At 50.0% G+C, this 26,302-nt stretch overlaps 1 protein-coding gene across 1 annotated transcript in view; it reads right to left on the bottom strand.

The window, feature by feature from the left end:
• Window positions 1-1,011: 1,011 nt before the first annotated feature.
• PSMD3 (proteasome 26S subunit, non-ATPase 3) overlaps window positions 1,012-26,302 on the bottom strand; it is a 258,442-nt gene continuing 233,151 nt past the window's right edge. Inside the window, exon 12 of the mRNA XM_069634771.1 lies at window positions 1,012-1,376. Within this exon, the coding sequence (XP_069490872.1) occupies window positions 1,299-1,376 (78 nt within the window). The 3' untranslated portion in view covers window positions 1,012-1,298. The remainder of the gene's footprint in view (window positions 1,377-26,302) is intronic.

Below are 26,302 nucleotides of genomic sequence, written 5' to 3'. Positions count from 1 at the left end.
TGAATCTAAACAGATTCACACGCAACAGAAATAAAAATAAAAAATTGAGCGACCTGACATCTGTTAAGTGGCAGAGGTATGTTTTCCTAGCAAGGTTCCTGCCCATTTCCTTTGATTTTTCCATCCTTTTGAAAAGTAAGGTTAGAAAATGTTTTTAGAAACTGCACCAATCTGCTTTTGGAAGTTATTTTTGTCTTTGAATAATGGGCACTGTTGGTATTCTGAGGTGTTTTTTGTCTATTGAAAAAATGTTGTGATCCCAGGCGCGGTCAGTATTTGTGAATGTAAATGGAGATCCATCAAGTCACTAGCCAAGATGGCGTTAGCCCGACAAGCGAGGATTTACCCTGAGGGTGGAACCCCCTAAGGGAATACTTCCACCCAAAATGGTTGGCAGTGCCTAGACCTAAAGAAAGAAATCAAACTATAGTGGAAGACCCCCATCCTTCATGAAACTGGAGGCAGAGAATTAAAGTAGAAAACAAGCAGGTATAAATGTGCAGTTTTGACTCGATGACACAAGCGAGCCACTGCATACAGAAGGATAGGGCAATGATAGATCATCCTAAGCACTGCCTTATAAAAAGACAGAATCTTCATTAAACCTTTACGATTCGAAGACATTTTGGGACCTCGGTCAGGGCCTTCCTGTGGCAAACTGGCATCTCTGTTCTACAACAGATGCTCTGCTGACTCCCTCAAGACTTGTGTGGGCTACTACAAGCAAAAGAGCTAGACAATTTAATCTTATACGAGTCACACCTTAAGCAATTATGAGCAAGCCCATGAACCAGCCACATCAAAGATTATGAATAGTCGACAGTGGATGGTACATTTATTTGTGCAGTGCTAATGTACTCAGTTTGGAGGTTGGATGAGAATAGAACAGAGATGATATGGGGGCCAGTCTCTGGCAATTGAACAACAGTGACGTTGTGGATTAAAGGGATAGACTATGGCTGGATGCAAGAACCTCAGGAAATCAGAAGGGACAACATAAAAAAACACACATTTGTTTAAACATTTAGAAATAGGTTTCATTTATTAACTCTTTTGGTGTAATTTGGTAAAAACCTCTACAGTAAATGGAACATGTCGTATTGTATCACCAAGTGTTCTGATACTGCCGTCTCCCCTCCTTCCAGCCCCCTCACCTGAATAAACAGTCTAAAAAAGAAGACTGAGCAAGGACATTAGCCGATATACGGAAATGCTTCTATCACAGAAACCTCTCAAGTAAAAGAAAAAACAAATGCGAAGAAAGCCTCCACAAGAAGGCAGAGTTCTTCCCAATGCGATCATGGGAATCCATCGTCGTCATCTTCTGCCATCTCTTTTGCAAATTCTAAATCCTGCTGTTCACGTTCACGCCGTTCCTGCAAACCAAAAGAAATGTGCCTTTACTAGTCGGATAGATTAGAAATGGCAGACCAGAAAAAGATTGCAGACCCAGTTATGGTGACAATGAAGCCAATGCTCTTCCTGGTCCCCAAATAGCAGAAGTGCAATCACAAGAAGCTTTAGAGGCAGTTAAAAGGCTAGTGGAGGATGTACAGCTCAGGAGCAGTGAATGACAGAATAAAGCCAACTCAAGAGACTCAGTAATGTCAAATAAGGAACAAGTTACTTACCTGTAACTGTTGTTCTCCAGCATGGGTCTGGCATGGATTCACATGCTCATGAATATTCCCCGTCGTCAGGCTGGGAATCCTCGGTAAAGAAAAAACCAGTATCAGTTTCGTTTCTGATCTGTCTTTCGTAGTAATAACCAATCACTGGTCTCTGCGTCATACTGACCACAGCCAATGACTGCCCTCTACCTAAGCACCGCCTCTGGCAACCATCTTCAGATTTGGAAGCACGTGAAGTGGCAGTATGACCAAGTGAAGAGCCGCAGAGGGGTAGGCGGGAGGGTTCGCATGTGAATCCATGCCAGACCCATGCTGGAGAACAACAGTTACAGGTAAGTAACTTGTTCCTTCTCCAGCATGGGGTCTGGCATGGATTCACATGCTCATGAATAAAGAATACATAGCAGTACACACATGCACAACCACGGGAGGTGGCAAAGGCTCAACATTAAGCATTACATCAAACTCAACATTAAGCATCTTACCTCCTCACCAGGCTCACCTCAGGCGAACAGGTTGCGCAGCACTGCTTGGCCGACCCTGGACTCCTCCCTGGAATCCCGATCGACGCAGTAGAACTTCGTGAAGGTGTGCGTCGACCTCCACGTAGCAGCCCTGCATATGTCCAGCAGGGGCACACCAGAAAGGAACGCTGTGGTAGCTGCGATCGCTCTGGTGGAATGGGCTCTCGGACGGCCGGGCAGCGGTCGGTTTGCCAACCGGTGACAGTACATGATACAGCCGGAGAGCCATCTGGAAATGGAAGCCTTCGAGAGAGCCTTCCCCTGATTGACAGGTCCAAAGTTCACAAAGAGTTGTGACGTCTTCCGAAAACACTTAGTGCGGTCCACGTAGAACTTCAGCGCTCTAGCCACATCCAGCGAGTGCAAAGTCCTCTCAGCCGGCGACGAAGGCGACGGGAAGAACACAGGCAACACCAAGGGTTCGTTGAGATGGAAGTCCGACGGTACCTTGGGCATGAAGGAGGGGTGCGTCCTGAGCACTACCCTCGTGTCGTGAAAAGTCAAGTACGGGGCCTTGCAGGAAAGGGCCTGGATCTCTCCCACCCGTCGTGCGGAGGTGATGGCCACAAGAAACGCTGTTTTCCACGACAGAAACTTCAATGGGGCCGAGTGCAGAGGCTCGAACGGAGGTCCCATGAGCTTGGTCAGCACCACGTTGAGCTCCCACGCCGGGGCCGGAGCCTTCACCGGCGGGAACGATCTGGACAGTCCCTTCATGAACTCTTTCACCAGACGATGAGACCACAAGGACGTCCGTCCCGTGGTTCCGGTGTATCGGGAGATCGCAGCAAGATGAATCTTGATGGACGCGTGTGCCAGTCCAGCTTTGGCCAGCGTCAGCAGGTACGGCAGAACTTGGGGAGCCGTAATCCGTAGAGGGTTAATCTTCTGTGCGTGGCACCAGACAGAGAACCTCTTCCATTTGTGTCCGTAGCATTTAAGAGTCGAGGACGCCCTGGCCTTTGCAAGAACCTCTCTGCAGTCGGCCGGTATGTCGTATCCTCCAAACTCTAGCGCTGCAGGAGCCAGGCCTGCAAGTTCAGCGATTTCGGGTCGTGGTGGAGGATGGCGCCTCCTTCCCTGGAGAGCAGATCCGCGTCCACCGGCAGCTTGATTGGCGGGGACGCTGACAAGTCCAGAAGGTCAGGGAACCATATCTGCCTCGGCCACGCAGGTGCGACGAGGATCATCCTGCACCGTGACCTCTTGATTGACGAGCCGGATTAGCAGTGGCAAAGGAGGGAACGCGTAGAGGAACAGGCCCTCCCAGGGGAACGAGAAAGCATCGCCCATGCTCCTCGCCTGGGGAAACCTGCTGGCGAACCTCTGGCACTTGGAGTTCGTCGCCGTCGCGAACAGGTCGATCTGGGGTGTGCCCCACCGTCGGAAGAGGCGATCCACCAGATCCTGCCGTAGTTCCCACTCGTGGCACGAGCGCAGCTCCCTGCTGAGTGAGTCGGTGATGGTGTTTTTTATCCCTGCCAGATGAAACGGCACCAGAAACATCCCTTGGGCGACTGCCCAATGCCACAGGTCCTGCGCCTCCTTGGACAGTGCTGAGGACCTGGTTCCGCCCTGTTTTCTGATGTAAAACATGGTGGTGGTGTTGTCGGTGAAGATCCTCACCACCTTGCCCTTGAGGGACGGAAGGAAGGACCTGAGGGCCCAAAACACTGCACGGAGCTCCAGGACGTTGATATGTAAGGATTTCTCCGTCGGGAGCCAAAGGCCCCTTGCGTGCAGATTTTCGGTGTGCGCTCCCCACCCTTCCAGGGAGGCATCCGTGGTCACTGTCTCCTGGTGGGCTGGGGTCTGGAAGGCCATGCCCGCCGTCAGATGCGCGCGGGTGCCCCACCACCGGATCGCTCGTCGGAAACTCTCGAGTGTGATCCTTTCCTCAAAGTTGCCAGTCGTTTGGATCCAGCGCGCGTCCAGGAACTCCTGCAACGGGCGCATCCGGAGCCTGCACATGGGAATGAGGTAGATGCAGGAAGACATCATTCCGAGGAGGGACTTGATGGACCTCACGTTGGCCGCGTCGGCCACCAACATCCGCTGCACCTTGCCCAGGATGGTCCTGGTCCTCTCCTCCGACGGGGAGGCCCGAAGGGACACTGTGTTGAGCCTCGCTCCCAGAAACAGAGTGTCTTGCGCGGGTACCAGGTGGGATTTGGCATAGTTCACGGAGAATCCCAGGTCCGTGAGAAGTTGGACGGTCCTTGCCGTGTGGACCACGGCGAGCTCCCTTGTTTTGGCTCGGATGAGCCAGTCGTCCCGGTAGGCGTAGACGTGGATCCCTTTGCGGCGCAGCTGAGCCGCCACCGGTGCGAGGCACTTGGTGAACACCCTGGGTGCCGACCGTAGACCGAAGGGGAGGGCTTTGAACTGGTAATGCCGCCCTTGGACCACAAACCTGAGGAATTTTCGGTGCCCCTTCAAGATGGGAATATGGAAGTAGGCATCCTCCAAATCCAACGACGACAGGAAGTCTCCTTCCTCCAGCTGACCCAGGACGTGCTGGAGGGTGACCATCCGGAACTTTTGCGCCTTGATGAACTTGTTCAGACGTCGCAGGTCCAGGATGGGGCGCCATCCCCCCGTCTTCTTCCCTTCTTGAGCATCGCCTTCACCTCCAGGAGAAGTTGAGGGACGTGAAGTTCTTTCCTGGCCACGGGGGGGACGCGCGGACACTTTCTTTGAAACTCGAGCGCGTGGCCCCGGGCCAAGGCGTCCAGCACCCAACGGTCGGTGGAGATGGACTCCCACACGCTGACGAAGCTCGCCAGCCGGCCTCCCACCGGGGTGCTTCGGTGGGGGCCCGACCCCCCGGCCGGTTCAATTCTGCTTCGACGAGGCTTTAGCGCCTTGTCCTTGGCGACGACGGCGGGGTCTGCCAGGCTTGCCTCGTCCTCTGTAGGCCTCCTGAGATGACGAGCGGGCCGCTTGACGGTAGGAGGAGAAACCGCCGCCGGAACCTTTGGAGGCGCCCTTGCCTCCGCTGCTCCGAAAGGGCGTCCGTCGTTGTTGCAGAACTCCAAGGGCCCGGGCCGTCTCGGTGTCCGCTTTAATGGCCTGAAGGGAATCGTCCACCGTTTTCCCAAACAGGTTGTTCCCATCGAAGGGCATGTCCAGGACTCTGGTCTGAACGTCTTGACGGAAGTCCGTAGCCTTGAGCCATCCACGCCGCCTAAGGCAAACGCCGTTGCCCAACTGGCGGAACCCAGTGTCGGCGATGTCCGTCGCAACGGTAATGGCGTGGTCCGAAGCCACCTCACCTTCCTGCAGGATCTCCAGGGCCTCTGCCCTCTTGTCGTCCGGCAAGAAGTCCAGCAGGGGAGCCAGTTTGTACCAGAGCTCCCTGTCGTATCGGGCCACGATAGCCAAGGCGTTGGCAGCTTTAATCGTCGTCGCTGCAGACGAGATGACTCTGCGTCCCATAGCGTCCAATTTCTTTCCCTCGCCGTCCGGTGGGGAAGTCGAAGTGGAGGCCGCACCCCCCCCCGCTTTTTTCCTGGCTGCCGCGGAGACGACGGCCACTGGGTAGGCTGCGCCCGGAGGCACAGGGGGGCCGTGTCCGGGACCCGGTACTTTTTCTCGTACCGGTCTCTTCTAGCTGGCGTCGTGGACGGGTTCTTGAGGAGGGCGAGGCCCTCATCCCAAATGTCGTCCAATAGAGGCACCGCGAGGACCATCTTCCTCTTGGCCTCGCGCCGCTGATAAAGGAAACCTTCCTTCTTCTTCTCCTCAGGGCAGACTTGGAAAAGCTCGGATGCCCTGGCGATCATTGAGTGGAACGATCCAATCTCGTCGGGCGGAGAAGCCCTGGTGGGAGGCGACGACGGTACATCCTCGTCGTATACCTCGTCGTCCGTACCCGTCGCTGCCGTGTCAGTCCCCGTATCATCCCCTCGGGTGGACGGGGAGGAGGGCTGGAAGGGGCGCGACGGCTGAAAAGGAGGTGGAGGGTGCGTCCTTCTTTTCTTGGTAGGGGGAACACCAGAAGGTCCCGGTTCTGGGTCCCCCGACGGGAGAGGTTCCGTCGGCAACAGTAGTCTCGTCCTTATCTCAGAGCATAAGGACTGTATAGCCAACAAAATGGCCACCGAGTTGTCTCGCGGCGCTGGCAGAGGGGAATCCGACGGGCGATCAGGGGCCCCGTCGGTACCCTCGACGATGTCGTCGTCACCTGCGTCGGGATCCATCCCGACGGGCCGGTCTTCTTCCACGCTGAGGCCGTGGCTTAAGACCTCGACCAGCTCCTCCTCCGAGGTTGAGGCCGAATCTACGACGACGCCCTGCCCCCCCTTTTTCTACCCCACGGGGGATTTCACGGGGGTCCTATCGATGGGCACAAAAGAGGACTCCCTCCGAGGTGGCAGGGAGACTCTGAGCCCCGAGGGCTACGAGTGGCTGACAAGTCGTCGACGAGGGGATCCGTTATACCGGTATCTGCCCTGCTTCTCAATCCTCAATCTGTTTTGTCGTTGGAAATTCTGTCCACGCTTCAGTCTTTGTTACAGTCGTTGGACCAGAGACTACCTCAGGCAAACCTGCCACAGTCACCCGTCGACGAGCCGGGCCCGTCCCGTCAACCGACGCACCTACGCACGCCAATCTCAGCACTGGCACAAGAGGAAGATGATCTGCCAGATTCGGAGTCTGACAGGGGAGCCATGTCAGATATCTAATCATCCCCCTCCAGGGATCCAACCTAGGAGTCAGAGGTGGAGTTGGAAACCCCTAGAAGCCCAGCTCACCCGTCCCCTCCGGACGACATTGCATCATTCCATTCTATGATGGAGAAGGCATGCAAAGAATTTGGTTTGTCCCAGGAAGAACAGAAAAAGGACTGTTTTTTGTTCGACCAAATGGGTAAGAGAAGAAGGTCTGTGTTCTCGATACCAATACTAGACCATGTGTGGAAGGAGGGGTTGCAGACAATGCGTCACCCATTTTCAGAGCCGGCAGTGAAAGGACGCCTGGAAAAAAGTTTAAGGCTCCAGAGTCTACCCCCAAGTGTTTATCCTCCCAACCAACGCCAGACTCGGTGGTGTCGGCGGCAGCGGCAAGGAAGGCGAAGGCCCAGCACAAGTGCACGACTCCGCCTGAAAACAAAGCGAGACGCCAGGATGCCTTTGGCAAAAAAAGTGCTATCCGTGGGAGCGACCACAGTAAAGGCCGCAAACTCTCTGGCAACTGTAGCCAGATACGATAGGGAGATATGGCACAGGCTAGCTCCGTTGCTTGATCATCTTCCGGAAGAGCATAGGAAGGCAGCGATGTTACTTGTCCGAGAGGGTGAGGAAGCCTCAAATCACGCAATAAACATCGCGGTGGACCTCGCTGAGTCAGGCTTCAAGCAAGTCAATAATGGGGTCGTATTACGACGACAGTCATGGCTTAAGTGTACCTACTTCAGGCCAGAAGTACAATACAAAGTTTTAGATATGCCCTTTGAGGGAGACCTTCTTTTCGGTGAGAAGGTGGACGAAGCCCTAAAGGGAATGAAAGAGGACTCGGACACGGCACGCTCATTGGGTGCCCTCCAGAGTGGCCGGCACGCTCATTGGGTGCCCTCCAGAGTGGCCGAAGCTACAAGTCTTTTCGTCCCTTTAGAGGGGCTTCAGGTAATTCAAGATTCTCTGCGTCTGGAGACAGATCCTTTGGCAGATCGGCTTAACCCTCCCAGGGATACAGACGTGACTCCCAAACGGCAAACCGTCGCCGGAACTTCCAGACTTCCAGGAAAAGATCATATCCGTCGTCGTCGAGAGACAAGCAAAATAAAGATCAGCAGTGACATACAACACACCGTTCTGGGGGGAAGAGTGTCAGCATTTGTCGACGAATGGGAACGAATAACGACGGATCAATGGGTGCTGGATACTATAAGAAACGGACACCGTCTACAATTCAAACACAGCCCTCCGCACATTCCACCTGCGTTCACCGCTCATTCCCATCTGAAGATACTGCAACAAGAGGTAACACTCATGTTAGCAAAGGGCGTGATAGAATTGGTTCCAACATCACAGAGAGGTCAAGGAGTCTACTCAAGATATTTCGTCGTAAAAAAGCCGAACGTCAAATGGCGTCCCATTTTAGACTTACGCGATCTCAACAAGTCTTTAAAGAGCCTAAAATTCAAGATGCTCACTCTGCAGGAAGTGATCCGCGCCGTTCAAGAGGGGGATTTTCTAGCGTCCCTGGATTTACAGGACGCGTATTTCCATATTCCAATGTGTCGGAAACACAGGAAACTCCTAAGATTTGTAATAGGGCGGACTCACTACCAGTTCACGGTTCTTCCTTTTGGGCTCAAGATCTCCCCCAGAACGTTCACGAAATGCCTGGCTCCAGTAGCGGCCTGGCTAAGGAAGCAAGGCCACCATGTATACCCAATACCTCGACGACTGGCTGGTAAGGGGATCCCCCCAGCGTCGACCAACACAAGTTTACAAGCCACCATGCAGCTTCTACAACAGCTGGGATTCGCCATAAACTTCGAAAAATCCTCTCTGCGGCCATCGAGAACGCTGGTATTCCTGGGGGCACAGTTCGAGACCCAGTTAGGGCTAGTGAAACCTTCTCTCGACAGAACCTCAAGACTCAATCAACAAGCGTGCAGACTACGGCGAAACACCAGGATCTCAGTGAGAAAATACGTTTCGGTCCTAGGGGCCATGGCATCCTGCATCCATCTGGTGGAAAACTGTCGCCTATTCATGAGGCCAGTCCAGGAATTCCTCGCGGACCGATGGACGCAGGCTCAAGAATCGTGGTCAGACAAGATAACCATCGACGACGACAAGCTGCTTCGGACCCTTCAGTGGTGGCAGAGTTTCCACAATCTGAACAACGGTGTACCCCTACAGGAGCCGGAGTTTCAGCGAACCATAGTCACGGATGCGTCCCTAACCGGATGGGGAGCTCACATGGGTGCTCTCCAAATGCAAGGTCGCTGGTCTCCAACGAAGTCACTCCTACACATAAACGTGTTAGAGCTCAGAGCAGTACGATGGGCCTTGAAGGCATTCCTACCACACATCAAGGGTTCGCGAGTACGAGTACTGACCGACAATACAACGGCCATGTTTTATCTGAGGAAACAAGGAGGGACGCGATCAAGAACTCTTTCCATAGAAGCCCAGAAAACATGGCATTGGGCATTAAAGCACAAAATTTCCATCGTGGCTCATCACCTCCCAGGAGTGAGGAACTCCCAGGCAGACACCCTCAGCAGAAGCATGGCCCAGATACACGAGTGGGAAATGGACACAGTTCACCTGATTAAAGTGTTCGAGAAATGGGGTCACCCCCATCTGGACGCCTTTGCGACCAAAGACAACAAGAAATGCGAGCAATTCGCAAGCAGATGGCCTCAAGAGGGTTCCATGGGGGAGGCATTCTCCTTCCCATGGACGGACATGTTCCTTTATGCTTTTCCCCCGTTCCCCCTCATACGGAGGACAATACAGTGGATACGCAGATACAATTGCCGGGTAATTCTAGTGACACCATACTGGCCAAGGCAACCGTGGTTCTCCGACCTGCTTCACCTGTCGCTGGAACATCCCATAGCGTTTCCGAAAGTCCCGAACCTACTATCCCGGGACAAAGGCACGGTGTGGCATCACGACCCGGACAGTCTCAACCTTACAGCCTGGCTCCTGACTTTTTTCGGAGTTCGGTGCTTTAAACGTTTTGGAGGATTGTCGAAAAATTCTGCAGGCGGCTAGAGCCCCTTCTACAAACAAATCTTACTCCTATACGTGGCGGTGGTTCTGTGAATGGTGTAGAGGACAACAAGGCCTACAACCGCTGTTGGTGACGCCGGAACAAGTTCTACCTTACCTGCTCCTCTTGGCAGAGAGAGGATTATCCTTCACATCGATAAAGGTGCACCTGGCGGCCATCTCGAGGTTCACAAGGAAGAGGCAGTCGTCTCCTCTATTTAGCGACAAACTTGTGAAACACTTCATGAGGGGTTTATTTCGGGTTTTTCCCCCGGTAAAACGTTTCCCCCCCGACTTGGGAGTCTCAACACAGTGTTGGCAGGCTTAATGAAACCGCCTTTTGAGCCTATGACCACGTCCGACATAAAATTCATTTCGTGGAAGTGGGCATTCTTGATTGCTATCACATCAGCTAGGAGAATCTCGGAACTGCAAGCGCTGGTCGTAGACCCGCCATACCTAAGATTCTTTAAGGACAAAGTAGTCCTAGCAACTAATCCTATGTTCGTCCCAAAAGTTCCGACAGTGTATCACAAACACTCGTCCATTATTCTCCCTACTTTCTTCGCCACACTATCATCGGCAGCAGAAAAAGCTCTTCATACCCTGGACGTTAAGAGGGCTCTGAAATTTTACCTCCATCGTACACAGGAACTCAGGTCTACTCGACAACTGTTCGTCGCATATGGTCCGTCGACGAGAGGAAAAGCAATCTCTAAACAAGGATTGGCTCGATGGGTCTCATCGACGATTGCGTTTTGTCACTCTAAGGCCGGAATGCCACTGCAAGGACATCCTAGAGCCCATTCTACAAGATCGATGTCCTCCTCAACAGCTTTATGGGCAGGAATTCCGCTGACGGACATATGCCAAGCTGCGGCATGGTCAGTGCCCCACACGTTTACCCGCCACTACTGCCTTGCCAGGCAGCATGCGGACGAGGTGCAGATGGGAAGAGCTGTCCTGCGCCATCTGTTTCAGTAAGGTAAGCTCCACGCTGTGGAGAATCTGTTGTCTACCTTTTTAATGACAGTATACTTTAGGTGGGTAAGGTTATATGAGTTAACTTATTCCTACTGTACATATGCATTGTGTAGTATGGTGAGGGTATATTGCATTACATTCTCACCGCCGTCTCAAGTGTTACTGCTATACAATCTATTCTAAGCATGTGAATCCATGAAAGATCCAATGCTGGAGAAGGAAATAGTTTCTTACCTGTAACTCCATTTCTCCAGCATTGGTATCTTTCATGGATTCACATGCGCCCGCCAACCTCCCCGGAATGTAATGTATTTGATTGATAAGTTTAACCCTTCCTACTTTGGAGGGGCCGAAATCTGAAGGGGAGCCGCGGGGGCGGGCCTCTTATACTGGGACGGCCTACGGAGCATGCGTAGGCGGGTCCTAAAAGGACGTAGATAGGACACAAAAGTGTCGGAAGTTTTCCTATAGGAAAAGGCTATATATGTGTACCGAGGGGTCCCAGTCTGACGACGGGGAATGTTCTAAGCATGTGAATCCATGAAAGATACCAATGCTGGAGAAATGGAGTTACAGGTAAGAAACTACTTCCTTCTCCTCCAACGTTAAAAAGACTCACCTGAATCTGAAAGGTGCCAGGCCATTCTGATAATCGATTTAAGAAATTGTAAATTCACGTGGACAGTGAATGCACATGTGAATCCTTACACACATGAACGTATAAATGTACATGCTCTGTATAATCCTGCCACCTAGTGGTCGGATTTTCCAAACATCATTAGTTAAACATGTGGCTATCCAGCAGAGGCATCCCCTACCATATTGAAAACTACCCCACGATACCTCATAACACTAACACACTCAGATTGTTTGTCGCCTTAGAGTGTGTGCATGGGACCATGTACATGTACACAATTTACTTTTGGCAGTCCTTCACCTAGCAGGATGATAAAATGTTAATCTAGAATGTTACTTTTTAAAGTGCTCTTTTTGCTACACAAATCAGTAACCGATTCACAAGGTGTGCATAGATGTTAAAGCACACTGGTCCTACTGTGTGTGCTGGAGGTTGTCACTTCGGAGTTGTAGCAAGCTGCTTTTGAAGAACTGGCTGCACCACTGAGCTCTTTCTAGTACAGCTACAGCACAGCTACAGTACAGCGAGCTACCACATTACATAGTGATATCCAGGATACAGTTCTGGGCTAAAGTGGTTTTCCTTCCGGTAACATGAATTTATGAATGTTAAGTTTGAGTTTCGGCTTCTTCAAAGCTTGTTTGTTCTGTCATTCTGTGCCACAGGGTGGCTCTTACTGGCCCATCTGCACAGGATTCATCGAACCCACTGAGCTGACAGGGCGGGCCGATGGGCGCACCTCTCAGTGGGGACCAGTCCAGCCGAGGATTGTCCAATACCCGAAGCAACTACTGGATGCAGTTGTGGAGATTGCGCTATGTGGATGTTCAAAGGCTACAAAAACAGTTGCTTTGTCTTTCTAAACGCCTTCGCCATGGCCGGTTAATACAGGGCAGCCCCCCCTAACATCTGCTGCAGGTATAGATCTTTCGGACTATGGTCTTTAAAGGAAGCAAAGAGATGGAGTTGTTCGATCTCAAAATAGGGGCATAACTTTAGGCATTTTGGATGTGTCCGCAGAAGAAACTGCAATGCAGGTGCGATAAACGCACGGAGTGAAGGGCAAGCGGCTGTGATCTGAGGTCAACACATGACATTGGTTTGAATCACAGGAAAGAAGAGCCTGCACTTCAGTCTTCCTAGTGCAATAAATATAGTACCTTTAACTGCTATGAAAAGGTGAACACTAGGGATCTATACAAAGTGAGTATGTACATAAGGACCCATCATTGGTTCTTCAATTAAAAGTGCTTGTAACTGAGACCTCGTCATCATAGCTTCATGGGAACGAAGAAAAGCTACCTTTCAGGACTAGTTTTGATGCCGCATGTATGCAGATGTTAAAACCACAATGAGCCACAGACTTCAGACCCTCAAAAAAAAAAAACGGTGTGCAGAGCACTTGTATCTTGAATAAAGAACTTTGTTGGCTAACCCACATGTATGTCAAATAATGCAAGATGTACTTTGGCAAAAGTCCATCCTAGGCACACATCTGTTCAATGCACTAGATAGTCATGACACCTCAAGACATCCTCGAAAGGGCCAATTTTAAAATCCTGTGGACAATGGTTAAGGCACACTCGTTAGGAAAGATATTCTTGTTGCTGCATTCCTCCCAGAGACTTCTATGGGACACCCTTTCTTTTTGCTATGGTTTCCTTGCTAACCTGACCTTTTGGACGCAAGTAAAGCCCTCAGTCCCTAAGACTTTCAGTACTGGGAGGCTAGATCTCCCTTAGTGGATTTCTTGTATCTTTAAAGCTATGCACACCACCTTAAAGTGAAGTGAGGATACTTTGTATCCTTATATCTTTATTTTGTGAGTTTATGGTTACAAATGCAATGGGCCAGATTCTCATAAATGAGCGCAAATGAAAGGAGTGCAGAAATTGTGGTAAAATGGTCATGTCACCTTATTTTCAAAGGGGAAATTAGCATTTCAGGAGGGACTAGACAATAGCACAAGGGTGTGATGTCCAGCCTCCTTGCATACATTAGTATCAGGAGCTTGCTATTGACAATAATGCATGACAGGCCCCCAGAACCACACGGTTGTGAAAAGCTTGAAAAAATTAAAAAGAATTTTCATCCATGTATGGGGGATAGAAATGCAAGCGTGACAGCCGCAGATTACACAGCAAATGTCACCCTTTAAAAATAAATCATGAGTGTCAGACATGGCCTTATGATGTGCATGCCCCCCCTCCCCTATCTGCACCCGTTCTCAACAGGTGCAGGGCGAAGACCCTCATTTCTGCTTATTTAAAAGTGCATCCCGTTTGTGAATTTGGGATGTGCTCTTAAATGTGCACAAACACCCCCTTATTTGTGCAAATAGCGGGATAGAGGGCATCTGAAGCATCAGATGCCCTTTGAGATTTAGGCTGCTCCTTTTCTCTGCACAAGTGCAGAGATGAGCCAGCACATCATCACACATGCGCGAACAAATGATTTGAGAATCTGGCCCAACGTGTCCAGGAAGGGCTGGTGGCAGCAGATATTTCTCTACCATGTTTTTGACTTTTTTCACTCATTAACTTTTGCATTTTACTGCAGAATGCCATATGCGCTAAAACAGGCTTGTCCAACCTTTTTGAATGTGGGGCCGAAGCATTATCTTTTTGTCACCCGCTGGGCCGGCGAGCCAAAAGTCAACAACCTCACCCAAATCTGTATATTAAAAAGAGATGGTGTGTGACCTTTGACACAATAGCATCACAGGCAGCGATAGCCATGCAGCCCCAAAGATAGCTTTTGGTGTCCGGGCCAATGATCAAAGGTTGGTTTCTTGTGATTTCTTCCAGTGTGTATGTGTTGATATTTTTCAGAAATAGTAGGGGCGACTGAGCGTAGTGAGGAAACTATAAGGATCACAAAGGAAGCAGGCGAGTCAGGCAGGCAGCAGAGCGCGACCTGGGCTAATGGAGAAAACACTGTAAAAAGTGTTATTATCCTCCGTGTGCGTTCCCTGCCCAGGCCCCATTTCCTGGTCTCTCCCCTTCCACCCGCCTCCCATCCCGCCCACAGGCGATTGATTGGCTGCCTGCTCTGCAGCCCCTGGGCCTAGCGCCCCGTGTGCAGAGACCCGCTCCAGGCCCCAAAGCCTCCCTCTCCCACCCCGCCCCCTCTTCCTCCCGCCCCGCCCATCCCCGCTCTGATTGGGCCTCGAGGCCTTCATCTCTGGTCCTCCCAGGGCAGCCCTCTGCGGCTAAGGGCCCCAAGGCCAAGGGCGGCTCCAACAGAGGCGGCTCCTAGAAGTGTCAGCAGGTGTCCGCAGGGGAAGCCAGTAGCCAGCCGTCAACCAGCAACTACAAAGACCAGTAAGGTAAGGTGGCTAGGTTTGGGGAGATACAGCTCTACCCTAGATACCTGGCCACTAGGCAAAACCAATGTCTACCAATGTAATCAACCCCCATTGCCCCAAACTGCATAGATAGGCCTCTCTCCCACTATACAGGTGTCTCAAACTTAGGAGGGCCTCTGTGCCCAAATTGCATTGTGTGATTCTCAGGTAGGAGTGGCCTAGGTCAGGAGCAGAGCAACCACTGTGCCCCAAACTCTGAACCACTGCTCCATACTGACCTTTGCAGGTAACGTGTCTAGTTGGGGCTCTTGTCTCCAAATTGCACTGTAGGATACTCAGACTGCTTTGATAGGTCTCTCTCCAACTACACAGGTCTCTCAAGTCTAACATGGGCTTTGCCCCCCAGGTTACACTTTAAGATACCCAGACTGCGTTGTTAGGCCTCTCTTCCCATCATAAAGGTCTCTCAGGTCTAGCGGGGGTACTGCCCCCAAATTGCACTGCATGATACTCAGACTGCATTGATAGGCCTTTTCTCCCACTGTGTGGGTCTCTCAAGTCTAGCTGGGGTTCTGTTCCCAGATTGCACTGTATGATGTGCAGATTGTTTTCATAGGCCACTCTCCCACTATGCAGGTCTCTCAAGTCTACCTGGGGTTCTACCCCCAAATTGTTTCCCATATACCTTTCTCACACTATAGAGGTCTCAAGTTCTGCTGCGGTTCTGCCTCAAAGTCACTCCACAGCCGGTGCATGTCCCTCCTAAACACACATGCCTAACTCGCCACAGTGAACCACGTTCAGGGAGTCACAGACATAAGAACGCCACCGTCAAAACCCAACTGTACAACCGTTATCCACCTCCCTTACCCCCACCAAGACAGCGACCGAACGTATTGGCAACATCAGCTGGAAATATCAACTACAGCCAAAGACTAAAACCCGCAGAGGACAACATCCACACCAAGTACTAAACCATAAGACAACCAGACAACGCAGAACCAACTGGACAGTTCAATCAACTCATCTTAAATATTAAACAACTCGAAATCGTAGAATGCCTCGCAAACGACCCACCCAGAGGGAAAGAAGAGAAGAAAGAACAAACACTCCAGAACTGCAACTAAGAACCACAACAACAGAACACACCCCCACAGACAGGATCAAAAATCGAACCAACTTTCAGAGAAGAGACAAATCCCTCTACCTAACTCCATACCTCGCTGAGAACGGCTCACCAGACCGAACCAACGAAACGTCAGAAGCAGCAACATTAAAAAACCTAACTAAACCACAAAGAAGGATGAACACCACCAGAAACAACAAACACACGACTGAAGCGATAACACCTTACATCACCAAAGCCAGAAGACCCTCTGATCGACAACCGCAACACCTGGGAGACGAAGTTGATGAAAACCTAAACCCAAGACTAAACCTAGAAGACCTTTGAGGACGCCGACAACCCGAAACCTACACCTCAACAAGATCAGAAGACGACCCTAACAAGAAAAGCCAAACTAAACCACAACTCCAAACTATACTGCAACCTAACAAACGCAAGATCCATGTCAAAACACTCTACAGAGATCTTCGACCTACTCGATGACAATGGTATTGACATCCTATTCATTACAGAAACTTGGCTGGACGACAACTACAAAATAACACTCCAAAGCTGCCTTTCAGCAAACTTCAAATGCCTTCAAACAAACAGGAAAAACAAAAGAGGAGGAGGCATCGCGATAGCTTTCAAAGAACACCTTAAAATAAGAACAGACGAACCACTCAACATCCTCAACTGCGAATCTATGGTCATACACCTAACAGCGAGCCCAAAAACCAAGATCACATTCATCCTAGTGTACAGACCTCCAACTTATGATGCATCCTTCGTCGACAACTTCATAGAAGCCATCACCAACATAGCCATCAACCATGAACACCTAATCATCGTAGGGGACTTCACCATCTGGTTCGAAGACTATCACGCCAACTCCCAAAACTCACTGACTGAACAACTCACCACCATAAAACGACAACTAGTAAAAGGGGCAACACACTCGGCAGGACACACTCTGGACGCAATCTTCGCTGAGGAAAAACCCATCACCACGGCACCACCAATACAAATACTTTGGAGCGACCATCTCATCATCCCATTCGTAATCAGTCTGCCTATGCAAGTTTCAATCTAACCCACTAAACTCTCACCCACCACAAAAAGAAACTGGAAAGACGTCCAAGAAAGCAACTTCTTCGAACAACTGGAGTTAAACAAACCCTCAACAACAGAACTAGAGCTAGCTAATCTAGACGGGAAAGCAGAGATATTACACAAATGGATTGCAGATACAATTGGCAAGTTAGCCTCGGAAAAACCATTTACAGCATCAAAAAAGAGAGCAATGGCTAAGTGGTTTACCCCACTATTAAGCACCATGAAAAAAGAAAACAGAAAGATGGAAATTGAATGGAGAAAACATTACAACCAAGACAAAAAAAACACTGTTCCAGAAGCAAATCCATGCATACAAGAAGGAAATTCTAAAACCAAAAGAAGGCACTATGACGACAGAATGACAAAGGCCACCAACACACAAAAAGAAATGTTTCACATCATTAAAGAAATGAGAAACCCACCAGGCTGTGACAACGCCCCTATCCCCTCTGAGAAACTCTGCAATGACCTTGCAGACCACTTAGAAAAAAAATCAACGACATCCGACAAACCATCCAACAGAGGCCAGCCAACAGCAACATACAACAAAACGAACCTACCTCAAAACCACAACACAAACTCAATAACTTTCCTGAAATATCAGCAGAGGCATTCGTAATGCTGGTAAAACACAGCAAGAAAGCGGGTTCACCGATTGATCCCTGCCCCCCGGACATCTACAAATCAATCCTCGCACAAGGAACGCCAGCGGAATACTACAGAAACCGGCACCGTACCAAGGATCTTCAAATCAGCCTACATCAAACCACTTCTGAAAAACACAAGCGGCGACGTAGATGACCTCTCCAACTACAGACCAATCTCCAACATCCCCTACCCGGCAAAACTCCTCGAAACCTACGTATACAAACTAACGCAAGAACACGTTGAAAAACACCAACTGCTAGACCAAGCTCAAGTCGGCTTCAGACCCACAAGAGGTACAGAAACAGCACTACTATCGATCTGGGACGACCTAAAAACAAACGCAGACTCCAACACAACATCAGCCCTCATTCTGCTCGACCTCTCTGCAGCCTTCGACACAGTTAGCCATTACATCCTAACCAAAAGACTAGAAGACATAGGCATAACTCACACAGCGCTACGCTGGACTAAATCATTCCTAGCAGACAGAACAGAAACCGTTTGGATTAAACCCTTCAAATCCACCCCACAAGTTAATGACTGTGGAGTGCCACAAGGATCCTCACTATCACCACTGTACTTCAACATCTACCAAACCCCAGTTATCAGAATCTTCAAGAAACAACATCACATGCTACAACTATGCAGACGATACTCAAATCATCTACAAAATCAAAGACACCCAAGCCGATCTTTCTAACCTAACTGACTGTCTAAAAGAAATCTACAACTGGATGAATATCAACAACCTGAAAATCAACCCAGGAAAAACATATCCAAAGACCAAGAGAAGGAAACCGCCATCCCGTGGCCAACGGAAATGGGAATCGCACCATCACCATCTAAGGTAGTAAAAAATCTGGGAGTCCTGATGGACAACACCCTAACCTTAGAGCCGCAAATAAACGCAACAGTCAAGAAATGCTTCCTCCTGCACACGGCAAGAAAAATACTACCTTTCCTCTCCTTCACACACAAAACACTCAATATCGTCGGCCTCATCATGTCAAGTATCGACTATGCAAACAGCCTCTACCTAGGAATACCAGAATACCTACTAAAGAAGCTATAACAGATCCAAAACACAGCAGCCAGACTACTCCTCAAACTATCCAGAAGAGACCACATCACCCCTGCCCTAAAAACACTACACTGGCAATGTGCATAACGCACAGGGCAATCTGCGGACAAGGAGCAGAATTCCTTCAAAAGAAAATAATCTACAAGCCAACAAGACCCCTCAGATCAACTAACGAAATCCGCCTGGAACTAAAACCTTACATCAAGAAAGAACTCGGAGGCACCGCCTTCTACCACTTAGCCGCACAAACCTGGAACAGCATCCCAAAAGAAATAAGGAACACCAAAGATCACCTTAAATTCAGAAAATTACTAAAAACCTGGCTCTTCGATACCAGAGACTAAAACCAAAGCAGCAGTAAGACAAACGACTAAACCGGAAAGGACACTGACAAGCCCCAGAACCGACTGATAAGCACTCAGGGCACCAGGAGGGGTGATGCCAGACAGAGTGGTACACATGCGAGACCCACGGAGACGGAGGCAACAACCCCAGCCAATTCTTACCATCCCCAACCGCCGTATAGCTACAAGTAGGTACCACTGGGTTGTGGAACTAGCGAGATACCACCAATCACCACACTAACTAAGATATGGACACTGGCAGGTGCAATGGCCATGTGGGTGGGGGTGGGGAGCATGCAACGCTGTTGACAGAACGGGCGGAAGAGGCAGTGAGATGCTCAAGGAGCCTTGTATACAAAACGAGCACAAACCTCCAGAGGCACATGATGCCCAAGCACCCCATCGAGCGAGATTACGCGAGCACAACTGGTCAACCAGGATATAGATGCCAACTAACCGAAACCACTAACAATTTCCTCCTCCGCATACACCTCTCAAACTCCAAACCAAACACAACCACAAACCTCCAGCACAAAGAACCGCACAAACTTCACCACACTACAACAACAAAACAATAAATGCATAGACCCGCACATCAGTACACAACGACTACCGGCCGCATACACCCCAGGCCCAGCCGACGGACCCACCGGGCTGAGGCTGCCAACAGTACATCACTGCTCTCTTGCACTTTTCCAACCTCCACCCACCAACTCACCCACCCTCCCTCCCTCCCTCTTTCAGAGCCGCCAGAGCACCACTCCGGTGGTGATAGTGCGCGGTGCAAATGTCCTTTAACATTAACATCTAGGGAGGGTTTGGTGGAGCGGGGGTCCCGCCTGCCCCCAAGATTTTATTTCCAAATACGGGGCTGAAATGGTGCATTTTACAGCAGGAAAAGTGACCAAAAAGCCATAAGTATACAAACACTTCTAAAGGGGAACATGTACATTCCATGTCACCAACAGCAGACAAGAACATTTTAGAACACAACACATTTTAATGATCACTGTGTCCGCAGTGTAAGACAGCACTGTCACTGATGTAACACATTGGCATGCTGGTTGTGCCCAAAATATGCCTCTGTAACAACATGTCTATGCTGGCTGTTCTCAATTTAGGCCACAATTGTCTTTCCTGTACAAAGCATGATTGATGCTGCCTGAGCCCAATACATATGCCAGCTTATCTCTGCAATACACATTCATAACTTCTGTGTTAATGGCGACGCCACTGCTGCCACGACCCGGTTAATGTATTTATTTCTGCAATGTTGGTCGGGTACCTGTATCCAACCAACATTGTAGAAATGAATACATTAATTGGTTGAGCCTCCCCACAGGGACCTGGGCTGAACAGAATTGCTCAAGCCTGCCCTTCGAAGCACATTGGGCCTGTAGTGTTGGTAAAAGGGCGAAAAGGTCTGAAGGTAAAACCTGGCAGAGGCAACTGTGGATCCTCCACATTTCCCAACTCTAGAAGATGTGGCCAGCACCCAGTAATGCAAGACTCCACATGGCTGGCCTACCGACACATGCCCTGTAAGAGGTATGGCCAGCCTCTGCTTACCAGACAACATTTAGGGAAAGGAGCCCCATGCCCAGCCTCCACGTGGCCACGAAAGGACATGGGTAAGTTTGCAGAAAACCGTGTTTGCAGTGTTCCCTCTTGGGATCTTTACCTGCGGTCAGGCTTCCAGTCGGCCAAACCACAACAGGCCATCTCCTTGCTCTACCCATGTAACGTGTAGTGGCAAACCGGGCATAGTGTGTGGTTCACGATGGCTCCTCGCAGCCAACACGTGGGAGTCGGGCATAAGACACGGGCTTGACAAACATTGCCAAAATAAATAAAACGGGCCGTGGCTGAGGCCTGTAACTGCCTCTGGTGCCCCATTCCAGGCATACCTGCCTACATTTTAAAATAAAAAACCCTGAGATGTATGCCCCGCTCACAGTCGCACAAAACTCTGCCCATTTGCACATGGCACTGCCCACATGTCAAAAAGGTAAACTCTGTTGCAATGTGACGTGACATCAGAAATTTGCCGTTCAAATATGCTTATTTCATTAAATTGGCTTTTCACAACCACCCCAATTGCATAGGACAAAAGGCATTCACCTTCCATAAAATCAACACGTTAAAATGTGCACATGTAAACGCCAAGAAACAATACAAAGGTTTTCCCTGAATTTTGCAGTACCAAAATTGGACATTTCACTTTATTAGTTTTTCATCCGGTTATTTAGTGCAGTGGCGAGTTGTCCAGCCTGCAAACCTAATGGCTGTGGTTCAATGGGACTGAGTCCACCCACGTACCCTCGACTTGAGCCCTGGTAATCTGGGCAAAAAGAATGAAAGCAAAATAAAAGCGCGTTCATATTGAAACTCTGCAAAAAAGAATGAAAGGTGAAGCAAAATAAACGCTCTTGCTTCCCCTGTATTCTTTTTGCCAATTTGCTGGAAGCGTTACAGGCATTGCTGCAGAGACAAAGACACACTCGGCCACGGACCCGACAAACATTGCGCAAATAAATAAATAAACCGGGCTGTGGCTGAGGCCTGTAACAATCTCTGGTGCCTCCTTGCAGGGGTCATCAGAGACAGTAACAGTCCTCCCCACATCCTGCTCCTCTACAACGGTCCGGTTTATTTATTTGGGCAAGGTTTGTCCCGTCTGTGGACCCGATTAATTTATTTCTGCAATGTTTGGTACCCGACAAACATTACAGAAATAAATGGTACAACGTTGTTTCATCACCTTCTGTTACATCGCCAGGCTTTGAAACGTGCACATTACATCGTATGTAAAAAAAAGCGATGAGCACATTCGATGGAATGTGCACGTTTAAAAGCCTGGCGATGTAAAAGCAGGCGATGAAATCACATGGAACCAAATAAATAAACTAGGCGTGGCGGAGGCCGGTAACAGCCAGTCTCGCTCCTCTGCCACGGCCCGGTTTATTTATTTATTTCTGCAATGTTGGTCGTGTACTGTACTCGACCAACATTGCAGAAATAAATTAATCGGGTCCACGGTCTCACTTGAGCCCCGCAGGCCACATCAAATGGCTTGGAGGGCCGCATTGTGGCCCGCGGGCCGTATTGTTCCACAAGATGTACACCATGTTGCCCTTTTGCCGACTTTCTGCCATAAAATTGCCATAAATGGAAAGCTGTTTCCCAGGCAATGCCTCTGCTTTCCTGGGCAAAATGGCAGTCTGTGTGTGTGGCCGGATGGGCGGGCTGGGACTGTCTTGTGCCAGTCCACATTGCATGTGCCGTAGGTGTTGGTTGCTTGGCAGTGTGTTTGGCCAGAGGCTGTCCATGATCGGACAGCACTTACTATCTTGATTGTTGCAGATCCTTACCATTGGTGTATCTGGTGCCGACTCCAGTCCAAATCCTGCTGCAGCCATTCGACTGATCATCGTAGGAGCCAAGACCTGTACGAAATTGTGCAGCTTGCTGAAGACCTGAGGAAGACTGTTACAGCTGACGAGCGTCAACTCCAGTGTACTCGCAGTGAAGCCCTGCTCCTCTGTCCAGATCTCAAGGAGGCCCTGGTCTGTGCTTTGAACCCTGTACCAGTGGAAACAACCAGTCTCGACCCCTGCTTGAGGATCTGGTTGTGCCGAGCCTTTGCAAGTGTCCCTGGATCACCTGGTGGACTAACCAGCTCTCTCCTGGGCTACCTCTTTGCAGCCATTGTTGTTCCGAGTGCATCCTTGGAACTTGTAGCACACGTTGAAGATCCTCCAGGAAGCCTGCTCCTGCATTTTCAGCCGTCTAGTCTCAACAGAAGCTGTGCAGGGCATGCTCCTTTTTTAACCAACCAAAGATTGCCCATTGCCACATGACCATAGTCACTCCTGCTGAATCACTCTTCTTCATTCTCTGGAGGCCTCCTGAGGTTGTCTGCTCTGCATAAGTAATATTTTGTTGCAAGGGTGATCAGCTCGGCAGTGCCTGGAACCGTAATACAGCTACCACGACTGACCAAAACTAAATCCTGCATCTGTAAATTACCTCTGCATCTGAAATACGTGGCCCCAACGGGTCCAGTACCCCCCTGAAGTGGTATCTGGGAAAATCAGGAGTAAGGGGTTATGTTAACATACCTGTTCTATCCAACCCTCTCTCTACTTCATAGGGTTACATGGGCGTAAAGTCTTGTTCCCATCTCTCTCTTTCCTGACTTTGAACAGTGGTGGTCCAGTCAAGGATCCCTTTCTGGGCCCACCCTAGTGTAGTGGGATGTAACGCTCACCTAACTTCCCACGGAGGCGCTGGCCTGGTTCGCGCTGCTGTGACCTCTTCTAAGGTGATGCGCAGGGTTCGGAAGACGGACTGCGCCGGACCGGGCCCCCAAATCGGACTTGTCTGGCTCGCAGAAGTATCCTTCTGTAGGCGAAAATAGGGGATTAACTGTCTGCGGGGTAATGCAATCGGCCACCCACTTTCCCCTCTCACCCTCCTCGAAACCCTTCTGTGATTCCTCGTAGCGTCTCACCTTAGGGTCTGGAAGGACGAGCTCTCCATCCTGCTTCTGATGCAGGGGCGCGTTGGTATCCAGTTACTTCATTGGATTTTCGGATTGGTGAGAACCAAACTTGCTTGGCTTCCAGGTAAGTTTTTTGATAAGAGGTTCCCCTTGTGTCCATGCATTAATGTACTAATGCTAGTGTCTTTTTCCCCATAGGGGCCGGGGTACGGAATGCCGGGGAACAGGCACCGACCCGAGATGAGAGGTGAAATCCTTGTAGAAATCAGGTAAGTCATTAATGAGCTTTTTTTGGTAATGTCTTTTCATTCGCTCATTAACGCTGATGTCTCTTTTTCCCCTTAGGGGCCGGGGTCCGGAAATGCCAGGATGCGGCGCGAACCCGAAATGGAGAGGGAATGAATCAACAGGTAAGTCTTAACATGGAGATTTAGCTTTCCTTATTCCCTTCTCTCTCTCACCTTTTGTTCTGGTCCTTTTCTCCCTAGGCGCTGGGGCGTGACTGCGAATCCGGATGATCACTGCTGAACATGGAGGCGCCCTGTAAAGGTGAGTGAAATGCGGCGCTGCAGCGATCGACGCGATGAGCTTTTAAATAAAAGTCTTCCTTTTCAGGATTGTCGGCGAGATGTCTCTGGGATGCGGTTTTAGCAGGTAAGGACTTTTCCTTCTTCTGTTCTCTTCTTCTCTTCCTTTGCAGGTGATCCAGGATGCTGGTAGGCGTGGCAGAAGTCATGATGCAGGAGCAGACACGGTGAGCGTCCAGCTGCTAGATGCAGAACAACGCGAAGCACGTGTGGCTGTTCGGGTGGGGTTTAAATAGCCTTGGAAGATGTTCCAGGTATGTATCCTTCCTCCAATCAGGTATGTATCCTTCCCCGACCACGTCCGTATGGTAAATTAGTCCCACAGGTAAAGTAGTTCCTTTCAGGCCTCAAGGAGGCCGGGATCCTGCAGCATGGTCTGCATCAGGTAAGTGCACCCAAGCACTCCCATAATGAGCCTGATGTCTTTTATGAGCCTGGCGCCATAGGCACCAGGACACTGTCCAAAGGGCCCCTATATGGGGTTGCTGGGTCCTTCCTTGGGGACTGGATGTCCGCTTTCGGGGACGCAGGGCTTGAACCGGCTCCCCGGGAGCGGGCATCATGACATGGGATTGAGGGAGAGACCTACATGAATTTTTGGAACACTTACATTGCAACCACATGCATGGCTAAGCCCTGTGGAGCAAAGGGCTGTGATACTGTTATGCTGAATCCCTCTCATTCCCCTTGTTTTCCCATTTGACTGACTGGAAAGCACAGCTACCGGCGAATGAATACCGTGTGCAGCTGTCCCTTTAAGGATCATCTTGCTGCAGCTGCCACGGTGAACGAGCACGCCGACGCGTTTGTTTAAATTTGACCGCGCCCTTGCGGCCCTAAGCCCTGTGGAGCAAAGGGCTGTGATACTGTTTTGCTGTTTAGCTGGCGAGCGGCGCCCTTGATGACTGCGAACTCAGGACCACAAACCAGGAGGAAAATGTTCCAGCATCGGCGGATGTTGAATCCGTGGACAGCAATGAAAGCGGCAAGCGGCTCCCAAATGGCAAAGGTAAGCGAGCGGGGAGACGGGCTCCCCGACGCTGCGGAAGCGAATGTGTTACCTAAATCTCCTATAGCTTCACTTACATCTACGCACCCCAAGCCTGCTGCCACAAATTGAATAACGCCTGCTAATATGCCTTTGGTAACAGTCGAAGTAAATGACATTCCTAAACCGGACGATGAAATCATTGCGAACACCACAAACAAAGCATCCGCCACTCACCGCCAACAACAGTCACATGAGCTTCACGAAGAGCAGCCTTGGGCTTTTAACCCAACTCCCTCTTCCTCCTCTGTCCGCTCTCCTGAACGCCCGCCGGCGTCAGTCTCTCTACTCGATGAATCTACGAAGCAGAACGAGCCCATTGGCTGCAAAGGAATCTCTATAGCAGCTGCACTAGTCATACAGCCTTCCACCCCACTGCTGCGAGACAACAAAACGCTCACAACCCCTTTGATAAATAGTCCTGAAGTCTTCTACTCGCCCTTTGACGTGACTGATGTTCAAATGATTGAAGCCGAACCCCAAATTGTAAACATTCTTGTTGCCTCCAATCGACTCGTAACATCTGGTAAGAGCGAAAAATGACCTACCTCTACCAACATGTCCGTAAGATCGGTCTCTCCAACTCACCGGTTGCTAAATGACGACCCTTTAAACTCAAACTTCATAACAAACACTAGCAACCTATGTGACCCACCTGGCACTCATACTTCAACGGAATGTTCTACTCCGATTCTAACGTCTTTAGTGTCAAGGAAACGGCCTCAGAACATTTTCAGACTTGCACCCGAAGTGAACAGTGATAACGAACCCTTAATCCCTGCTAATCATCAAGAATGTGATACCTCTGCATCAAGTTCCAAAGGACAAAATAATAGTCATTCCAAGTCATTCCAAGGAAATTCAAACTGAGCTGCTTCACAAGTCCAATAAGTCACATACTGCAGGGAAAAATGCTAACATCCGAAAAAATAGTACAAGTCTAAATATTGAAGGACGTGAGGCGCGCCTGCTGGCACAACTAGACGCAGACTATGCAGCCGCAAAACAAAGGCTGCTGGCTTGCTATGATCAACGTCATCAAATTTGTTC

This window comes from Ambystoma mexicanum, chromosome 13, assembly GCF_040938575.1.
Source record: "Ambystoma mexicanum isolate Mex_15411 chromosome 13, UKY_AmexF1_1, whole genome shotgun sequence".
Classification (NCBI taxonomy): Eukaryota; Metazoa; Chordata; class Amphibia; order Caudata; family Ambystomatidae; genus Ambystoma; species Ambystoma mexicanum.
Note: the sequence above shows the minus strand (reverse complement) of the source record. Positions and strands in the feature narration are given on the sequence as shown.